Raw genomic sequence first — 22,983 nt, forward strand, 5'->3', positions numbered from 1 at the left:
TGTAACAACTAGATGGCAGCGTAGTAAACCTGACAAAAGTTGTTAACGTCAAAGCTTGTAAGGCCGACCTATCTGTTACATATAAGATCTAGGCTACCGTCGAGTTTTCAAGTGACTTATTTTGATCGTGGGCGTCAGAGTACTAAAAAGTAAAACAAAAGATATCTGTTTGACTTCATTCCAATGCTCTGGCCACTGCTTGCCTGATTGTGAGCTGAGCGTTTTCTCATAGATTAACACAACCTTTTGCTACCTTTCTTCCTCTATCTGTAAACTGTGACGTTGCACAGACGTAAATCTATAATGCTAGATCAGTAGAATGAGTGGCTCCAGAAAGAATCTCGTATTACATGACACATCACAAGGCAAAATAACAAATGAACGACTTAAAGTGCGTTGTAACGATCAATTTTATTCTTTATTCTTTATTACACTCTTTTAACAGTTATAATGTTATCACTGATGAACTATTACGTTATTTAAATAAAATAACATAAGAAACAACTTCGCTGTGTTAATATTTAAATTATGGTGTTATTTTACATCACATTATTAACGCAGTGAAGTTATTTATTTAATTTAAATAAAGTAATACTTCATCAGAGACCAATTTTAATCTTGGAGACGGAGCAGACCGAGCGCTCTAACCCATAAAGCTATTGATGATGATGATGATGATGATGATGATCATGATCATGATGATGATCTTGTTTTACTTGTGTTATAATCTTCGTCATTGTACGGCTAATGACTCCTGTCAAATTCCGTGGATTAAACAAACTCTTTTTTTCTTTTCTCCAATCCATTCATTCGTTCATTCATTCATTCATTCATTCATTCATTCATTCATTCATTCATTCATTCACTCACTCACACATGCATTATTAACTAATTTATTTATTTATTCACCCCTTCATTCATTTTTATGTATTCCTATACTTCTATTTTTGTCTGTCCGTCTCAGTCTGGCTCCATCTTTTTCTTTCTTTAATAATTCTTCCGTTCTTTGTGCTTTACTTTCTTCCGGTCTCAAGGATTAAACCCTGAAATTCTTTGATAATATAGCACTATGCCACAGTTCGTTCCTTTTCTATTTGTAGCAAACGCTAACTCGCCTCAATTCTGACTCTACCACACCATTTGAAATAACTCTTTCCTCGCTATTAATTCCCGTCAGATTCTATTCGAATGTACATTAAATCAGACGTTGGGAAGAGCTTCTTTAGAGCTACCAGAAATACACAGTAGGGAAGGACGGAATAATTTATTGTTCCACTGATTCCCGCTTGGTTTATATTACGCGTAAAAGTGTCTTATATTTCACAGGCGAATATAAGCAAAGTTACTGCTTTAATTATTTATAAGTTTATACAGAAAATAAATATTGACTCGGTTCGAGAGGACAAGAAAGGTATGTTAGGTGAGCCATCTATATCTGAAGAGCGAACCCATGTGTTTCGCTCGAATTTAACATGTCCGATGACGTCATAACCAGTAGACAGCAGAAGATGGAACTGTTGTGCGGGGTGTTAGTGTAAAAAGTGGCTTGCGTCTCGGTGGAAGTAGCGCTTTTTCCCATTATACCAGCTCCCGCGGATTCAATCTCGCTGCGTTTTCTCATCTTGGTTCTGTTCCATGGGGTAATGGAGCCACAACGTGGTGATGGATGTGCGGATGGTGACGTGATGACTGCTATGAATGCTAGATTGGTGAGACGTTGTGTTATTTTCTGCTTATAGCTAGTAACCATGGAAACATAACCTTATCAAACTCTTATCTATGTGTAAATCATATCAGTATCTTTGTTCTTAAGCACTTGTATTATAAGGCAATAACACTATTTTAAGATATAGTAATAATAATAATAATAATAATAATAATAATAATAATAAATCACTGACGTGAATAGAAATAACGAGAGGAATTTGTGTTCTGAGAATGCTCTCGGGCGTGAATTCGAACCCAGCTTAGGTTGATTTCCTGGTTTCCATTTTTTCTAGGTTTTCCCCAGCTGTAAAGCAAGTGTCCGTGGCGAATTCCCTCATTTTTTCTCGTCAAAATATAATTTCGCTATCACCAACTAATTGACTATAGTTAACAGGCAATTAAATATAGTGTCCTTAAATAGTCGGGCAATACAATTGTTTCATTAATTATCAAAATCCTATTCACCCTAGGAAAGCAATGGGAAACCTATCTATGATTTTACCATTCCACAGGAAATCACCACAGTCTAGTATGTACAGTCATGAAGCTTGAGTTGATGAGAGTACTGGGAACAATAGACTGTGCAGGTACTATTTCACATTGTCTGTGATGAGACGATAGTAGCAATCCTAGTGGTTAGCAACTATCTATGGATGCATATTTACTACGTATTGAGCTTCGTGACTGTATATACTAGACTGTGATACCACTGTGGCAATAGACATTCATTACAGTGACAGCCAATGTCTAGATCTTGGAGAAAGAGGAGGAAAGGGAGAGAGAGGAGGAGGAGAAGAAGGGAGATAGGTAGACACGGATTCACTATAGATGACAAGTAGTTCAGCCGAGACCCTGCTGGTTTGGTAACTGGTTGAACCTACTTGTGCCGCAGACATTCCGTTTTTTCTCTCTGTATGTAGTTTTATATTCAAGTTAATGATAACTCATTTGACTCCATTGTCAATAGGTAGGGGTGTGATTTTATGGTGATTATTTTGCCCTGACTTGGTGATTAAAATGGTTTAATTTTGGTGAATATTTCTTAAAGAAAACAAGCAATTTCGTGCATATTTATCAACCTATCGAAACTAAAAATAATTAAAAAATATTTTTTGAAATCATTAATAAAGCAATTCCTTTGAAACTTAAAGAAAATGTTTGCATCATTAATTAAATTCATAGTTCAATTTCATTCGACTGTGAGGGGGTGACGGCACTGTCTTCTTGATTTCACGAAGGCAGTTCTTGTGGAAAAGAGAAATTAACCGTTGTCTGCTTGAACTCCTTGAAATTATGCGTACATTGTTGCCAGATGTCACATGCATGTAATGCTGAACGATGAATTATGTAGAAATGTTCATATATTTTTTATAACAAGAAAATTTTCACATTTTATTTGGAAGAAAACGCCATTTTTCTTGCGAATTCTCCGTAAAAGTTGTTGAAAATATCGTGAGTATAAAGTAATTTCGTCGATTTCTATCGATTTCGCCAAAGTTCACTGATATATTTCACTTAATTTTGTACTTTGTACTTTCATTAATAGATTTTTATTTTCCATGCATAAAATTGAAATTTTAACACATTTCATATTGTATTCTTCACCTGACATAATTAGGAACAGTAAATCCAGACGTTTGAGATAGGCAGGGCATGTAGCACGTATGGGCGAATTCAGGAATGCATACAGTGTGTTAGATGGGAGGTCGGAGGGAAAAAGACCTTTGTGGAGGCCGAGACGTAAACGGGAGGATAATATTAAAATGGATTTGAGAGAGGAGGGATATGATTGTAGAGAATGGATTAATCTTGCTCAGGATAGGGACCCATGGCGAGCTTATGAGAGGGCGACAATGAACTTCCGGGTTCCTTAAAGGCATAAGTAGACTAAATAATAGTGGAAGACATATTCTCGTGAAATTTCGGCTAGTATATGGGAGCTGTGCTCTTCCAGGATAGTGAGAATTTTGGGAGAGTCCAAACGTTACCTGGTACTAATTGGATGATAATTAATCTCTGTTGAGATATATTGACTTGAAACCACAGTCAGCTAGTCGGCATTGGTCCTTCATGGGTTGTGGCGTCCAGGTTCTCTATATACTATTTAGTAGGATGCCTTTATTCGCACTCATTAATCACCTGTATTTGTGAAAAATTCAGATTGTAGAAATTACCTTACAATGTCCGATGTAGAAACTAATTTGGATCATGGTTGACTCTGTGGCTCTATTAATAAAACGTGCAGCAAACGAGAACTCTCTGTTTACATAAAAATATGTAATTAAATTTTACACGAAGTTATTAATTTATTTTTAAATGTGATGCACTATAAAAATATTTATTTAGGAAATTACTTGTAAATAAACTGAAGTGTTCTAAAATTACGTACGTTATTTTAATTGTTTCCAGGGGTATTTACGGCAGTATTTCTGATAATAATTATTGATACTCTTGATATTGCAATTTTTTGCGCTCATTGTCTTATACATTTATAAGAAAATGAGACACGATAGATATGTTTACGGATTAATATACCGGTATGTAACGACTTCTCTGAGGAGACTGGGGACCAATTTTTACATTTAAAAAATATTCAAAACGTCGATGGTAGGCCTATGGACTGCAGGTGGATTATGGCAGAAGCCTAGGGTTCCTAGAAAGATCAAAAGAAAGTACGGAACACTCAGCACTGATTTTAAAAATTGAGTTTTGGTGTATAGGCCTATTTTCCATCGCATTTATGCATGTTGTCTTTAAACAGATTAAAACAATATAATTAAATCAAATTAAATACTAATATTCAAAATAAAGTAATTAAACAATAAATTGAACAAAATGAATTGAAAATGTGTCCCTTACAAAATAAGTTCACCTGGCTTGTACTTTTTATGTTTTCGTGCAATATGTTATTATCTTCATACAATTTCATTTATTTAAATTTAAACTACCTACGACGATCATCATGCAAAAATTAGTGTACCCTACTTGTTTGTTAAGTGCGTGATAGAATCTCGGAAATAAAGTTAAATCGACTGTCTCGTTGTTTCAAACTTTTATCTCATTACTGTTACAATATACTTAACCTCACACATGTAGCGTAATATACTGGTATGATGACGATAGATTTTAATTTTATATAGCCAATCATTGTTGCCAACCGTACGATGTGGATTGTACATGTACGGTAATTTGGTATCTTGTACGACCGTAGGCCTACAAGTAGCCCACGGATAGTGCGTAAAATATATGATCCTGTCGGCAAAGAGGGAAAAACATGTCAGTAAGAGTGAATTTTAAAAATGTGTTACAATTTAGCCATTAAATTTGTTTTTATTGAGAGTTGTTAATGCTGGTCAATCAGCTTATTCCCTCCATTTACTGGGCCTAAGGAGTAGTGGAGTTTGCTATATGTGTGGAAAGATTAGATTTTTTCCTTGAAAAAAAGTGAAAATGGGTCGAAATTCAGGAATATGGACGTGAAGTGGCAGATTATTTTGATGTGGAAAAAGGACTTGAGATAATATCTAACTCTATCCCAAAATTCATTGATCTAAATACATCCATTCTGGAGTAATTAATTTTTTTCCTCCAATAAAATTGTAATTTTTCTGTAAGTTTTCATAATAGAAAAATTGTTACATAATCCTCAGTTCGAAAGATATAGAGATTGGGTTTGTAATAAAAAAAACTTCATTTTTTTCACAGGCATTTGGTCCCTGTATAAACATCAGGGGATTTCATGTAAGGACAGCAGTGCACCATCTCTTTCGAAGTGGTGTTCGTCTGGTAGAAACTGTATTTTATTGAAATCTTACTCACATAATTGTGTACTATAGTGTTATGAGATGTATTTAGGTGGTGCGCGTAAAATATGGAGCTTCAGCTTTAAGCATTTCTGAGAAAACAGGATAAATGCGAGAAAAAAGGGCATAAATACAATTTTCGTATGCAACAGCATTTTTTCCGTACTTTCATCAATTGGGAAATAAAACTAACGTGTTCAATTGCATTGCCAAACTGTGAGTTTCTTCTTTATTCGATCGCCAAACCTTTTCTCAAATATTCGGTGAGATGCAGATCTACTTTCAAATTAACAAGAAACAAGACGAGAGACTTCGACTCAGTTTGTCTTCTCACATAAGATAAACACAAAAAAATAAACCAGTCAAAGAAATAGCCTATTATCTCAACATATTTTGTCTATAGTAATGTCACAAGAGGTCTGAGATTTGCCGATTTCATTTGGGAAATCTCAGACCTCGAGTGACATTTATTAAGAATATTTCGTGAATAAAATAAAGATGTAGGTAAATAATAATAATATAGGCTATCCCTAAAATTCGCTCACAAAATGTTAATAATTGTATATTTATGAATACTCAATCTATTCAGACATTGTGAAGTCGAAATAGATGAATAACGATTACTGCAATAGAGAAATTGAATGTTATTCAGTAATGCCAATTGAGAAAAGCGAAATACAGGTTTAAAAATGTTAATTACATGTACTGCGCTTTTCTCTTGTTATTATAACAGAAACACGTTTTCATTATCTGCTAAAATCATAATTTAATTTAAAGTTTTATAGTTCAACTACAAATAACCTGATTAATACATTAATTGAATGAATAAATTGTTATGAAGGAGTGTCATTTTCTTTAGGTACAATGGACATGGAGTTAGAAGATGAAGATGAAGATGAAGATGTAGATGTGGAAGTAGGATTTCGCACTTTATTTAATACAATGGATTCATGCTCATCTATTTACGTGGAAACAGTTGGCGATACTGACTAAACAAAAGAACGACCATGCGATAAATTGATAGTGATAAATCGAGCTGTAGAAATTATCGCGATGTATTACTGTGATTGATAGGAATTAAAAATTCCATTACACTTCATTGGCCGAAAATGGAATGACGTCATATAAACGAAATAGTCATAAATATTTATATTATTACGTCGATAGTGGACTAAAGATGTCAGAGAGTTGTAATAAAATTTTGCTTTTACCATATTTAAGAACTTCAGTAATATAAATTGTTGATACATAAATTAGCAAAATATATGAGAATAGGAAAGAAACTTTTATCACAAAATCAACTTTTATTCATATGAGACCTGATAATTAAATAATAGACTATATACATATGCATGAGTTTCTAACATTTAACGTGTCCTACATAAAGCTGAAGTTATAAAAAGTTTGTATTATATTGGTTCGATAAAAGAATATTGTGTGAACTGTAGGCTATAGGTAAAAAACCTAACCTCAAAGACATATATCACCTTCATCTTCATTACTCCATAAAATGTAAATGTCCGTAAAATATAATATTTCACTGTTCAACAGACCTACTTTTTATTATTTAAACATACAGTACAAAATAAAATCCAGCATGCTATCCTCAAAACAGATGTAGGCCTATATATATATACACACACAAAGGAACTGAATTTAGTTCAACATTACGATTCCTTGTCACGAGATAACTGACAAAAAAAAGTGACGTACGAAATGGAATATAAGTTCTTGTTTTCCCGAAGTGCGAATTAACATACACATAGCTGAGAGCCGGGTTACAGATGTAGTATGCACACATGCAAGCAAGCATGCGTGCGCAGTTGGTCGTTGTGGAGTATGAGAGTATGATACTTTTTCATTCATAGCGGAGTCGCCAAAGAGGATAGATGTCTGTCCCACTACTGCGTTTCAGCGGCAGATCGTTCTAGTAACCGGCTATAGCACATAACAAGTTGTCAGTGATGTTGTGTTTTGTGTAGTGTTAGTGACGTGCCTTTGTTGACAAGGTAAGAGCGAATCTCGTTAACTTTAATCAGTGTTTATCTCTCTTGTTTACTTAACGAGCTAACATAATCTCTTTTGTGTGGGAAAGTGAGAGCAATATTGTTGCTTTTGTAATATCTACATGTTTGTTACTTTATCTAGATTCCATTTTAAGGCAAGTAAGTTTCGTCTTGTGTTGAAGATTAAATATTTAAGGAGGAAGGTACATTTTATAGATTAAAAAAAATAGATTTTTGAATTAATATTTTTCTTTATAAAATACTCTTCTCTTTAATGTGGTGGAAGAATTTCTTAGATGTAATATCAAATATGCCTCTCAACTTTCTTTGTTATTTCAGTGCCCCTTTAAAATTAATCTTTGTTGTTCGTTTCCCAAATCTTTCAAATTTACTTTTTTTTATTTTCATGGTAACTCGAAATGTTTTTGAGATATTTTCTTCAACTGTTGAACATTTCTGTGTTTTAACATCTTAACAACATAAGCTCTATACAATTTTAGTTCTAGTGCTTATCATTTTTTAAATAATATCGGTTATGTAAATGTTAAAATAATAATACACTCGATAAAAATTGGACAAAAAATTAATTTTCCAAGACGTAAGTAAAAGAGTTTTATTGTTTGCTGTTCATTAAATTATTACAAACATTTTAAATTAAGAATTGTTTAAAAATTCATATATTTGTGGAAAATATCAGGAAAATGCATAGCAACTGCACAATTTTCATTCAAATTTTGGAAATAAATTACTGTTAATTTAAAAAGTTATTTCAGAATATTAAAAATGCACAATAAAGCGGAAGAAATGTATTGCAAGTTTACCAAATTCCATTTTACCGGGACTGAAAGATGCAGAGATCATGTTTTAATTACTTAAGTTATACAATTGGAAATGTGTACCCCTCCATTAAATTGCGTAGAATGACATGGAAGGAGATTAACTTCATTTGTTTCTTATCTTGTATTATTGATGATACCAAAATGGAGTACAGAAGTTTCGTATTTTGACTTTTTTTTTGTGATGTCAAAGTGGATTACGAGAATTATTGTTGTAGGCAGAACAACAGTGGTTTTGAGTATTACTTTATTTCAGCCTGAAAACAGTTGTAAAAAGAATACAGTAATTTCAAATATGTTTATTTTGTATTACATTTGGAGTTTAACGCTCGAAAGCAGTATTTAAGGGTAACAAAGAATGACAATTTTTTTTTACCAAATTTTTATTTTTCGTTACAAAGTTTTGAAATGGCTTAGTATTCCTAAACATTAGGTTATAGATTAGTTATGAACTGTCTTCTTGTACCTTTATCGTTTGAGGTTCATATTATGCGTTTGGCACATACCATAATATTTTTATCCTTCAATTTTAGTTTTGCAATATCTGAATACGATTCTAAGTCCCACGGAAGAATAAATTGATGTTTTGCAACCGTATGTTGAGATATCTCCGACGTTTCGGAACTGAAATGTTCTTGCACGGAACGTTTTAAATGGTTGGTGATTGTGTGATGATATGGGTTTAGATGTTTGTAGGTTATGATGTGTATGAAATAATTTAAAGCTCATTATGCATGTTGCATTACGAGTTATTTTGATAGTATCCTTTATGCTGTGTTGCGGGTTGCATCGCCCTTGTGCCGCTAAGGAGCAATTATATGTTGCGGGTTGCAATGGCGCGGTCCCGCTAAGGAGCATGATGCGTGTAGAGTATTACAGAAATGTAACAGACATTTTCTCGAATAGGTACCCACATAGGTACCATACATTTCACCTAAGAAAAAAAGCGAGAGAGAGAGAGAGAGACTTCTAGATATCTACTTGAGTTTCTTTGGATAGTAAAATCACAGTTTAGTATATATAGTAACGAAGCTCAACACGTAGGAAATATGCATCCATAGATAGTTGCTAACCACTAGGATCGCTACTATTGCCTCATCACAGACAATGCGAAATAGTACCGGCACAGTCTATTGTTACTAGTACCTCACAACTCAAGCTTCGTGACTGTATACACTAGAATGTGGTAAAATGTTACGGCAATTAAAACGAAAAAGATACATTTACATTAAAATTATTTACTGATATATTTCAAAGTAATAACTCCCACAGACGAAAATATGACAGCTGAAAGATATCTAAACGCATTATCATGTAAAATTGACATAGGATATCCCTTAATATGTACGGAAGACCAATTTAACCCTTAAATTTGCAAAACTTCATTTCTCACACTAGTTTATTAAACCGTGTCGGACTGTAAAGAAAACAACTATCACAATGTCCATATTTTATATGTTGTACAATATTACAATATTGTGAAATTTTGGTTAAATTTAATTTTCCCACCATTTTTTTTTGTTCTATTAAACTTATAGCATATAGCCTATTAACCTGCTGTATCCTATAGGATACTTTGTGAATTTAAGGGTTAAGAGGACTTATTTTTAGAAACTTTAGTTTTCTGATCATAGACCTTGTTCAATATTCGTTTGAGAAGATTGACGCCGTATGTAGATGAAATTATTGAGGATCATCAGTGTAGTTTTAAGCATAATAGATCGACTATTGATAAGATTTTTTTGTATTCGACAGATATTGGAGAAAAAATGGGAGTATAAGGGTACAATACAGCAGCTATTCATAAATTTCAAAAAGGCACATTACTCTGTTAAGAGGGACGTTTTATATAGTATTCTTATAGAAGTTGGTATTCCGAAGAAACTAGTTTGATTAATTAAAATGTATCTAGTGAAACGTACAGCAGAGTCCGTATAGGCCAGTTTCTGTCGGATGCTTTTCCAATTCACTGCGGGCTAAAGCAAGGAGATGCACCATCACCTTCGCTTTTTAACTTCGCTCTAGAATATGCCATTAGGAAAGTTCAAGATAACACAGAGGGTATAGAATTGAACGTGTTACATCAGGTTCTTGTCTATGCGGATGACGTGAATATGTTAGGAGAAAATCCACAAACGATTAGGAAAACACGGAAATTTTACTTGAAGTAAGTAAAGCGATAGGTTTGGAAGTAAATCCTGAAAAGACAAAGTATATGATTATGTCTCGTGAACAGAATATTGTACGAAATGGAAATATAAAAATTTGAACTTTATCCTTCGAAGAGGTGCAAAAATTCAGATATCTTGGAGCAACAGTAACACACATAAATGACACTATGGAAGAAATAAAACTCAGAATAAATATGGGAAATGCGTGTTATTATTCGATTTAGAAGCTTTTTTTATCTAGTCTGCTGTAAAAAAAATCTCAAAGTTAGAATTTGTAAAACAGTTATATTACTGGTTGTTCTGTATGGTTGTGAAACTTGAACTCTCACTTTGAGAGAGGAACAGATTAAGGGTGTTTGAGAATAATGTTCTTAGGAAAATATTTGGGGCTAAGAGGGATGAAGTTACAGGAGAATGGAGAAAGTTACACAACGCAGAACTGCACGCATTGTATTCTTCAACTGACATAATTAGGAACATTAAGTCCAGACATTTGAGATGGGCAGGGCATGTAGCACATATGGGTGAATCCAGAAATGCATATAAAGTGTTAGTTGGGAGGCCGGAGGAAAAAAGACCTTTGGGGAGGCCGAGACATAGATGGGAGGATAATATTAAAATGGATTTGAGGGAGATGGGATATGATGATAGAGACTGGATTAATTTTGCACAAGATAGGGACCGATGGCTGGCTTATGTGAGGGCGTCAATTAACCTCCGGGTTCCTTGTTCCTTAAAAGCCATTAGTAAGTAAGTAAGAAAGACCTAAGCATGTACTCTGAAGATCCTGCATTTCTTTCTCGGTGTAAATAGTTTAAAAGCCAGGAATCGGTTCTTAAAAGAGGTTATTGAAAATGGTTCATAAGATACTGTGCCTTGCCGGGTCTTTAATTAGGCTGCACTATTGTTCAGAAAGGTGAAAGAATCGACAATCTCTACGTTACACAATAGTCCTACTATTAATAGGTAATATGAGATTCTGAGTATAAACCAATGACATCTTGTAATATTTGACAAGTTTCAAACACCGATTATGTAAATTATAATTCAATTAGGCCCGGCACAATAGATATCAATAAACGAATCGTTCTTTTATATAAATTTCGATTTAAAAAATCGACTTGCATCAACTTAAATTGTACAATTAATCAGTGAAACTGTAACTTGTGTCTTATTCGTTTGAGATTATAAAAAGGGGGGGGGGGAAAAAACTCATTTGCATGCAGTATGAAAATCAAATCCAGTAATTCTCCATATTAACTGTACCACTGCTGCAATAGATCTTGGTGGAATTACTAGTCCAATTGACTATATATAATTAAATGTTATTCTACACATGGTAACATAGAGGACGCAATATTAGAAATTCGTCTTGGACTTCTCGGCAAATGGAAGCTCAAAAAAGGTGTCTCCTGTGATACAGTTAGTCTGGAGAATTTATTACTGAAAATTCACTTTTTTTGCATTTAAGACATTCAGTGTTTCTAGGTTTTTAAACGATAGTTTGAGAGAGAAAACTACAAATAGCAATATTATCAGTAACATGATAACGATTGAATTGTTACGAAATTCCACTTCAAATATACGAGAAAATATGTATCATTTTTGCATGATACCCATATTTTTCTATTTGTTTTGTTAATATATCAACATTTATATTCCACCATCACGTTTTTACTCTCTTAATGACTATGTAAAATACAATAAGACAGATTAGAAATGCGTACCTAGGCCTACATGTTACAGGTAAAATTAAGTAGTTGAATTCGTAATAATTAGGCCTACATTGCTTGACGAGATGAGAGTTTCTGAGGAAATGTAAGTTGTATTTAATTATGACCCTAATATAGCTAATGGTAAAGTAGGTAGGGTTAAATAAATTTGGATATTCAATAATACCCTTGTTAGTGTACTATATTCCGAACTTTTTTTATGTTATAAACTAAAAGGTGGTGCACGGTAGCATTGCAATTAGGCGTTGCCGCTGCAAGGTCGAATGTTCGGTTCTCAACGGAGTCGTCATTTTTTCCATTGATGTAATCTTTCCGGCCGCACTATGCCTCTAACAGAAATAGGAGCAAAGGCGGCTAGCCGCAGGACTGATATCTCTACTGCTACTTAGTCCCGATATCATAAGGGATTTGTGGGGTCTCTAACTGAGTAGCTTATACACTGAAAGCCTACACGTTCAGACTTTTGTGATTTGTGGTCGAGAGGACGGGAAGATGGACTTCACACGTCAAACAGATAATGGACAGACATTTCAGCTCTGCGGTAGATGGGTTTCGAACTTTACATCTGTGGTTGCAACGGATCATTACATTTTCGCCTTTATGAATGTGTGAGTATGTTGTAACTGAACAGCGAAAACGTACAATACAGATAGTTGAAACGGAATTTTTAAGAGGGAATGCTGTCTACGGGACAGATTTCAAAAATAAAGAAATCAGAAAGGAAGCGGAAATTTTTAATTTAGTAGATAGAATCTTTGTATGTAAAATGAATTAACTTACACACCAGCACGGACTGAAGACAGATAAAATTCCTCAAACGATTTACAAAAAGAATCTAACATAATTTTAAATAGTACAGTGTGACCAGTTCAAATGAGGTGGTCGTGCAGATTATATATATATATATATATATATATATATATATATATATATATATATGAGGAAGAATAAATAGTCTTAATGTAGTGATTAGAATGAAAAGATTGACACACACACACACACACACACACACACACACACCAATACAGGTGCAGACCATTACATGTAGAGTACAATGTATTGTAATTCTATGAGCATTGTTAATTACAATTAAAACTAAGAACAGAGCTTTTCACTGCTTTTAATGCTGTTTTAATTGGAGTTCTGTAGCTAGCTTACAGTGTTACTCTAATCACATTCAATTGGGGAATCTATATTAAATTTTAATTTCGCTACAGGAATTTGAAATGGATTCATATGCATAGCTTTTGAAGTTATTAAAGTATTATGTAGTCAATTGAGTGACCATAATAACATTTTCCGTAGCTTTATTTCGCCAAACTCTTTATGCTGTACACTCAATTTAAATTGTACTAGGTCTACTTTCCGATATACCTTAATTTCTTTTGTTTGAAACCTGTTTATATATTTATTTAAATTTTGTTGTGAGCTATTCGTATGTCGCAAGGCAAACCAACTATGTTAGGTTAGACAGACTAATAAAATAAATACGAGACTGGTGATAAATATATACATGAAATTATTATTATTAATTTATAGCCAACTCGATTAAATAAATACATTATAATATAAAAAACGTATATATACATGAAAATATTATTATTATTATTATTATTATTATTATTATTATTAATTTATAGCCATCTGATTAAATAAATAAATTATAATATTAATAAATAATATTAAGAAGAAAGAACTCTTGAATTAAGAAGTTAAGTTGTATCTTTATTGATTGATCAGTAGGCTGAATCTTTTAATGGTTACCCTTTAAAAAAGGACAGCAGCTACCCAACATTTTGGAGTCTCTCATTATTATAGGAAAACACATTTTGAGCACTTTTTTTGTTAGAATTTTGTAATATACATTACAATTTTGAATTCTATAATATTTATGTTTTGTTATCGCTTTTGGACTTAATTAGTACAAATGATGCGACATAACTTACTATCAGCGAGATATTTATGTTTTTATTATATTATCATTGAACAAGATAATTTAGTCTACAGCAGCCCTGGGCATAAGAGGGAAAGTGAAAGTAATGGAGAAACTCCCGCCCATATCCTTTTTGCTTACACCACCTTATAAACAAACGCAGAGTAAGGCTCTGTGCATCAGTGGTAGATTTTAGGCGACCAGCGAGAGCCAAAAGTTCGTGAAAGCTGTGATGCCCGCCTGATACAATCCGTCACTGACCTTCCTGTCTGCTCGTACCGTACCAAAACATTACTGTCTCAGTCGGAGAAGGTGGAGTAGGGAGTTAAGGGGTGGTCTACATTGACTCAATCGAGTTATTTACGCTCAGACAGCTTCTTTCCTGCTGTTTGAAATATCACTACTCTCAAAATTCGATTTATCTTAAAAGTGCTAGAAGTGTACTTCTAAGCAGTGGGTTGAATGACAGGTAACTTTTGCAACTGACGGTGTCTCAGTATTATATACAGGATGTTTCCGAGGTGGTGTTACAAACTTTCAGGGATGATGGCGAGGAGCACATGTATCAATTTGAGATAAGGAATCATGGTCCGGAAATGACTGAGTCGAAAGTTATAAGCAAAAATAGTTGTGTGGAAATGGAATTGTAATTTGGCACCACGTGCCCTCCTTCCCTTAACTTTTGGAACAGTCGTGGAAAAATGATATGGGCCGGATGTCTCCTACGTGGGTACTTGTGCCGATACAATCTGTGAGCTTGTCTACTGTTCCCATTGGCTCATTCGTATTCGAAAATCAGATCTGCTTATTCCGCTCTCGTGTACTCCTCCATTTCACTAGGACTGATCGACTGAACACTGCAACTTGTACACATACACTGGTGTCTACAGACGTGCATATCAGGACCGACCATGTCCGTTACACATTACGCTATCTGCATTGCTTTAGTGTAGTTTCCTGTCCCCACCCCTCATACAGCGCACTGAATGAAATACTGTAAGTAGACAACGTAAACAACGTCAGATGAATACAGTATGTGTAAGATGTACATAAATAAGGTGTACAGAGGAATAAAATTATTTCATTTCCACAGAACTATTTTTGCTTGTAACTTTCGATTCGGTCATTTCCAGACCAGGATTCCTTATCTCAAATTTATACATGTGCCCTTCCCCATCATCCCTGAAAGTTTGTAACACCACCTCGCAAACACCCTGTATAACAGGAAAACATCACTAATAGTAAATCGATATTTTTTTTAAATTTCAAGAGTGCGTATATTGTTAATTTTAATGCTTATATCGTGATATTTAAGTGCATACGTGCATGCATATTTTCTCGTTCTTTTAGTGCAAATGAATCCGCCCCCTAGTCATAACTTACCCTAGGGATCCAACGTAAAAACAAACAGAAATAAATAATTACACTTGGCTATTATAACTTCTTTAATAAAATTACTCATTTCTACATATATTCCATATCAATAATTTTATTTATGTGCTCACTATTTGCTTCCCGGAGAGCACGCAGTCTTTCAGAACAGAAGCGTAATAGTATGACAAAAAGATTTGCATCCCATTCCATGTCTCAGAATAGTTGTGAGGTGTGCCATCAGTGTGTTTCGAGGGTATCTACGAGTATATGTCCTCGTGATTGCATCATTAGAGTCTCTACTGCATCCGTCAATATTACCCCGTAATTCTCGGCTACGTTAAGATATGGTGACGCACCAGCCATTCTGCTTTCCCGAAGTCAATACGACTGTTGTGTTCTTTTATATAGTGTGTATTTATATATAATATGTATTTTTATTTATTTATTACCTGCATGCTCTATAACTTTATAATAATAGGTACTACATGCATTACAATATCCGTTTTACAATTTAGTTTACGTACAAAATATGGTTGAGGTGTATTATACAAGGTTGAGATACTATTCTACAACTTTGATAAACATGATGAGTGGATCCGATAAGCTCTTTTACATTAATTAAATAGATATGTCCGTCAATTTGCTTATCAATATCACAATGTTATAATTAATAAAATATTGGAATATTTCACAGTGTTAAACGTTTTCGGCAAAGCTGCCATTTTCAGAACACGTAACATATCGTCGTTGTTGCTGCAATAACTCCTATGTGCAAAAACATAAATGTAAAATTTTTCAGTAGGAAGAAAAAACACATTTATTCATCCTATGGCAGCCGTATATAAGAGACTGTGAATTCATATATTTTCGAAAAAAAAATAGAATTACATATAGGAGATTTTATTATTTGCTGTATCGCCATTTAAGTTATTTAATAGAGCAAAAATCTGAAAATCGATAAATATGTCACGTAGGAGTTATTGCAGGAACAACGACGATCTATTTTGTTAATTATAACATTGTGATATAGATAAGTAAATTGACCTACATATATATTTAATTAATATCCTACAACTGTTTTACAATTAAAATGAGTTTTTACGATTTATCCAATGCTATGACATTTATGAATTTATTAAATACTCTAATGTATTTCTTAATTATGTCTCTTTTATAGGTGGCCAGTTCTCATTTCTTAACACTACACATTTTAGTTTATCTCGTTCTAGATCTAATAATGTATATTCTAATAGCAAATGGTCGACTGTTTGTTCTCCAGTTTTGCAAGGACATGTTGAGTTTTCCATAATTTTGAATCGTTGTAGGTATGCTCTGATATTTCCGTGTCCGGTAATTATGCATGTATGTATGTATGTATGTATGTATGTATGTATGTATGTATGTATGTATGTATGTATGTATGTATGTATGTATGTATGTATTATTAACTGCGAAGCGAATTGGCGCATGCCAGGTTGTACTGTCGCATAAACTAACACAATTTGTCATTTTAGTAAAATTATAATTATGTGCATATATCTATGTATTATTAACTGCGAAAGGAATTGGCGCATGCCAGATTGTATTACCACATAAACTAACACAATTTGTCATTTTGGTAAAATTATAATTACTTTAATATATCGTCACTGTGCCTGTAAAACGGCTATGTGATCTGAGTTAATAAATTATTGTACAGGGGAGTGGAAAAACTTCACAAAAAAGTTGGTGTTTATATCGCTGTGCTAAAAACATTGCTACCGTCTTGTGTTACTTTCGCAAAATGCAAATATGTCAGCTTTTAATTTTTAGGAACATTATTACAGAGACCATTCTGCTCCTATCCATCCACATAACTTATTTTTGTAAAAAATGTACATAATCACTTTTGCAGGCACAGCTACGAGTGTGATCATTGCTCTAATAATTTGATTACGTCTGTACATCGGTAACAGTTCGTATAGCATCATAGGGACGTAATTACAAGTGCGTTATGATGACGAAGAGCTTTGAACATTTAATAACTATTTCGTTTTTTAATTAGTATATTATTTGTATTTATTTTCACAATAAAATAAAAGGATACTTTTTATTCGATGGTAGGCCTGCATGAAGTATAATTTCACCTTAATATATCCATTAATTAACAATTATTTAATAATAACTTTTCAAGCTCTTTCTTACTAATGATCGAAACTGTATTAAAGCAGAACCTCATTTATATGTTTACATTTTAATGAAGAATATTACCAAGAAATGAAGTTCAAGTATATACAAAATAATTAGCTAATACTAATAAAATAAATCGTGACGTTACAACCCATGGAAGGACACTGCTGATAAGGCGACTGTTGGGATCACGTTCACATGCCTCAACAGTGGTGAGCGATCATCCAGTCATTACAGAGGTAGCGTGTAGTCAGCACATTTCCCTCAGCCGTTATAGCTGGCTTACTGGTTACAGACCGATTATTTAGTCCTTACAGCTCGACGACGCGAAAGAGGAGAAGTAAAGGGAGTAGTGGGGAGAGCTCCGGAGTAGAGATAATGGCGACCAGTCAGTAAAGAAATGCAGTACAGCTTAACTGTACTGGAAACATACAGCTCTACCTGACGCATGACATCCGATCGCTCTGAAGGCAAGCGACTGACTAACCCAGACACCCCTTGGCGTAACTAAATGGACTCGCCTGACTCAGGCGCACATTGCCGGCGACTGTCAGGTCTAAATAATCGTATTGTACTAGCTATAGCTCTCCAAATTCATCGTGATGCTGTGTGAGCACACCGAACTCATACACCGGACGAAATTTTATGAGGATATTTCTTTCCTCATCAGGACTCGAACCAGTTCTCATCCCGTATCGCTAGTCGGAGACATGACGTCTCAAGGCCAGACGGGTACAGTGACGAACAAATAATAGTAGCCTACTATTGATGATAATAAACTGCTAATAATAATGCTTATGTCCCCTAAACTATGATTATCGTTTACAGATAGTAAGATGTAGGTGATTGTGAAGTAATGTGGGTTTAAAATTAGAGTAATTCAAAGTATACAGAGAAAACCTGCCTATCACGAAAATTATTAAAACTGGAGCTTTATAAAAACAGTCGTTCGTAAAGTGAATGAAACGGGCCATGGACCCAAGGCTCAATTTCATCGATATAGAGAAACTAGCGTGGGTTTAGAAATCTCATCATTAGAGCCCGGATGTTTAGGCATTTATTTAGGTTAAAATAGGCAGGAATATAGACACTAAAATAGTAAAATAGGCAGTGAAATAGGTATTTATTATTCATGGAAACAGACAAAAAATAGACAAATACTTATAATAAACTATCCCATACGGTACTCACTTTCCTTGGTTACATGTCACAACAAGATGCTTTTTTAAGTTGTCAACTGTCATAGTGAGCCGCCTGTCAGAGAGAAATTTTTTCATGGTGGAAAAAGAACTTTCTATCTCTACTGAAGTGATTGGAGCAAACTTGAAACAACTTATTTCAGAAGGTCTGTCTCTGCTTTCTCTCAGAGATCGGGAAAAACCGACTGTGTATTGTCTGAAAAAGACGCGTGTGAGAAGAGATTAGAGACTTCAAAGTACGCGTGACTTGTGCGTGCAAGTGACAACAGCACCGGGACCTGGGGACTTCCCTCATCCCCTTTCTTTCGCTGGTAAACCCCGAAATGACCTAAGCACTGAGAGTTATACTGTTCAAACATCTTTGTTAAGTGACATAAAAGATGGAATCGGTAGGGGAGAAAAGTTTACGACTTATTGGAAACATATGTATTGCTGGATAATAAGATTCTCAGCAAATATTTGTGTGAGGTGAATAGCGTATATATTTTTTTTAATTTGTACAACCGTTCCTTTTTGTTTTTTGATACAATTTATGTGCGGTTTATTTTAAATGCATTTAAAATATAGAAAATGTGCAATAACGACGTAAAAAGCTAAAAAAGGCATTTAACCTTAAAATAGGCAACGGGAGCTATAATAGGCAAAAAAGGCAAAATAAAAATTGAGCCTATCGTCCCCAAATGTGTGGAAACTTGTTTACCTCTAATAGATCTTTCATAGGCTACATACACTCACTTTAAAAAAGGCATTTTGCCTAACATCCGGACTCTACTCATCATTATCATCATCATCATCATCATCATCATCATCATCACATTCTGTCAAGGATTAGGCCTTCTGGCCTGTTCTGCTTCAGGTGAGCTGTTCTTTCCATCGCTTTTTCGGCCTTCCAATGTCTCTCTTCCCGTTAGATCTGTAAGCAAACAATCTTTGAGGTAGCCTATCACTGGGCTTCCGTCATATGTGCCCATACCAGTTATCTCGGTAAACGTTTGTGGTTTCAGTGATGGCTGTGATGTTTAATTCCTCTCTGATGTCACTATTCCGTTTATGATCAAAAAGAGTATAGCCCGCTATGGGTCTTAGCAGTCTCATCTCACCCGCTTCTATTCTTTGAAGTTGATTTGATGTTTATGCCGATGTTTCTGATCCATATAATAAAGTTGGGACTACCATTGTTTTATAAAATTTCAAAATTGTCTCTGGTCTGACTTTCTGTAGCAATATTGATTTTAGTGTACCTAAAAGTTGTTGAAATTTGGCTAATTTTATGTCCACATCCCTAGAATTTCTGTAGGAAAGATTACAACCGAGGTAACTGTACTTCTTAAATGCCGTGTAAAGCTCACTTTCATAACAGCAGACAGCACTACCAGGAAACCCTTATTCCCACATCCACGTCGTGATCTCTGGATAATGTAATCTCTGGTTATAGCTAACGAGAAAGGATGAGAGCGAGAGTCCGGCGCTCTAAAACCGGATCCACCTGGCCATGGGAGCAACCCCAGAATTTTCTGTCTGCATGCAAGTTCAGAGGCCTTAAGGTGGCAGCCCCACCACTGAACTTACTCAGCGATGGATTAATACTCCATTCTGAGGACATTATACATATTCATAATTCTCAAGAAGGTCTTCAAAAGATGAGAAATGTGCATTGCAAAGGATTGTCGACAGTTCCAGCACTCATTGTATACCGGTATGTATTTTTTCTGTATGTGATTTGATCCTGGTTGAGTGGAAGAAAAGGCCTGATGGCCTTAACTCTGCCAGGGAAAATAAAACTATTATTATTATTATTATTATTATTATTATTATTATTATTATTATTATTATTATTATTAAGCAAGCTAATAAATGTAATGTAAAGTCGCAATATTTTATTTCCGAAAACTGACACGCTGAATTACCGCTAAGTGGGCTGTTACTTGCCGATGTCACTTTTCGAAATGCGCCGTACTGAGTGAACCCTGTTTACAAGCGTACACACTTAATCTGAATTAGGGATTGCAGAAACAGCACATGAACATTATTTGTGGCGAAATGAGTTTATTCGAGTTTCATGGACGGTTGATATAGGGAAATCATTCCATGCAGAAACTACATAAATGTCAGTATAGCCGTCTCACATTTGGAGACCTGTGAAATCCTGGAAGCGCGCAGAAACAACTCATGTCAAAGACATATGCCGACACATTGGTTTCGATTCCAGACGGTAGACATATACGACACAAGGATACAAAAATTGATCCCACGGAATGACAAATGTCTCAATTCTGGTGGTAAATACGTTGAAAAATAACTCAACAATTGCTATATCTGTTCCAATAAAACTTTCCATGAAATGTTGTTCTCTTTCTGTAAACTGCCCAGGGAAACTTATTTTTTACGGCATTCGTAATTGCGCTCGATTGGCAAAAATTTGTGTAAGCACTTCTTTTGACATTATTAAAATAATGGAAGAAAAAAGATTATTTTTTATCTGCCCCAATGAGAATGTTTGCTTGTAAGTACAAAGCAGAATACCATATTTACCTTCTTCATTGGCATATCCAGACAAAATCGTGCCAATTCAAAGAGAGAAGCTTGACGATATATGAAAACTAATGCGTTACATACCACTTGAATATCAAGAATTTTACAATAATATTCTTCAGTGGCTTATTGTGGAAAAAAAGCTTATATATATGCTTAACTTATGTGTTAAGTACACAGTAGGCCTATGCATATATTATATCCCTAATTTGACAGTAAAATTTAGTTGAACTGAAATTATTATACTACAATTTTGATTCCTTGCAGAGGCAGCACATGTCAAGCTTATATATATATTGATTTATTTCATTAACAATTCATTAGATTCCAATAAATTTTGTACAAAACGACACATCTATTAGGCTTCTGTTTGAAGAAGCCAGTACTATTACCAATGATGTGGTCTACCACCAGTAATACCGTTTTTTGTGTCTACTGAAAAATTTAGTTTTCATGACATGCTGTTCAACTTATGTTGAATTTGGATGCTGCATAACTTCTGTAATTAAAAACGTAATTATATATTATATTACCACTACGGTGTCATCTTATGTGACGATTATAGAAAAATTTCAATTCTGGAAATCGAATGTAGTTTGATATCTTGATTACAGTCGCGACCAAGAGACAAACCAGTGAGTATAGTGATGCCAGATTGAGTAAAAAAATGCAGGGTGATCCGTTTGGGTATGGATAAAATAAAAACACCGTAAAACATATGCTACTGAACTTTATTGGTTGAGACTTTGTGCATACAACATTGAAAGATGGGAGATTCCTCAGAGCTCAACATGACCCCCATTGCGCACCCTGCACAACTCATAATTGCGATGCAATTCAGTCCATGTCCGTTGTAACATAAGAGGGGTGATTTGTTGAAAAGCTTGAGTAATTTTTACTCTCAGATCATCATTGTTCCTGGGTTTCTGTGAATAGACAATGTCTTTAACAAAATTCTACACGAAGTCAGGCGGGGTTAGATCTGGAGAGTTTGGGGTTTCGCCTGCGACCTCCTGCATTTTTTTAAACACAGAACCTGTTTTTACAAATGTTCAATACCACAACATTATGTAATCGTATTTAGGTACATTACGCACACCATACTTACGTCGAAATTCCCTTTGAACTCTTTTAGCACTCTCAAATTTAGCATACCAAAGAACACATTGTGCCCGCTGTTGATTTGTAGTAGCCATTTTTTAATCATCTACGATTTTCATTTGTCCTTTCAGATTATGCATTGTTGATTTTCATACAGAAATTCCCATCTTTTAATCATAATATGACCAGCAAGAAATTTTTTTCTACTATTATAATAGCTTTATAATAATAAATTAATTTTATCCATACCTAAACGGATCAGACTGTAACATACCGAGTGGGAAAACTTCGTCTGCAGAGAGGTATAAAATAATTAGTATTTTGAGGGAATGTATTAGAAACCGAGATACAGAGTACGGTCTGTTGGGAGAAATGGAATGAAATAAAAACTCTTGCATACCCACTTCTCGGAACATATT

General features: G+C 34.4%; 1 protein-coding gene across 6 annotated transcripts in view; it reads left to right on the plus strand.

Annotated features, from left to right (window-relative positions):
* The window catches only part of Nep3 (Neprilysin 3), a 527,184-nt gene that overhangs the window by 289,402 nt on the left and 214,799 nt on the right, over positions 1–22,983 (plus strand). The window contains exon 1 of one of the 6 annotated variants that reach the window (XM_069847851.1): positions 1,554–1,709. The exons of 1 other annotated variant lie outside the window; for it this stretch is intronic. In XM_069847851.1, coding sequence (XP_069703952.1) covers positions 1,644–1,709 — 66 coding nt within the window. In that variant the 5' untranslated portion in view covers positions 1,554–1,643. Of the gene's footprint in view, positions 1–1,553; positions 1,710–7,331; positions 7,520–20,487; positions 20,628–22,983 lie in introns of those variants that run through there. 4 more of the 6 variants (XM_069847854.1, XM_069847853.1, XM_069847856.1 and 1 more) reach the window with 4 other exon arrangements.

This window comes from Periplaneta americana, chromosome 15 (genome assembly GCF_040183065.1).
Source record: "Periplaneta americana isolate PAMFEO1 chromosome 15, P.americana_PAMFEO1_priV1, whole genome shotgun sequence".
In the NCBI taxonomy this organism is placed as follows: domain Eukaryota; kingdom Metazoa; phylum Arthropoda; class Insecta; order Blattodea; family Blattidae; genus Periplaneta; species Periplaneta americana.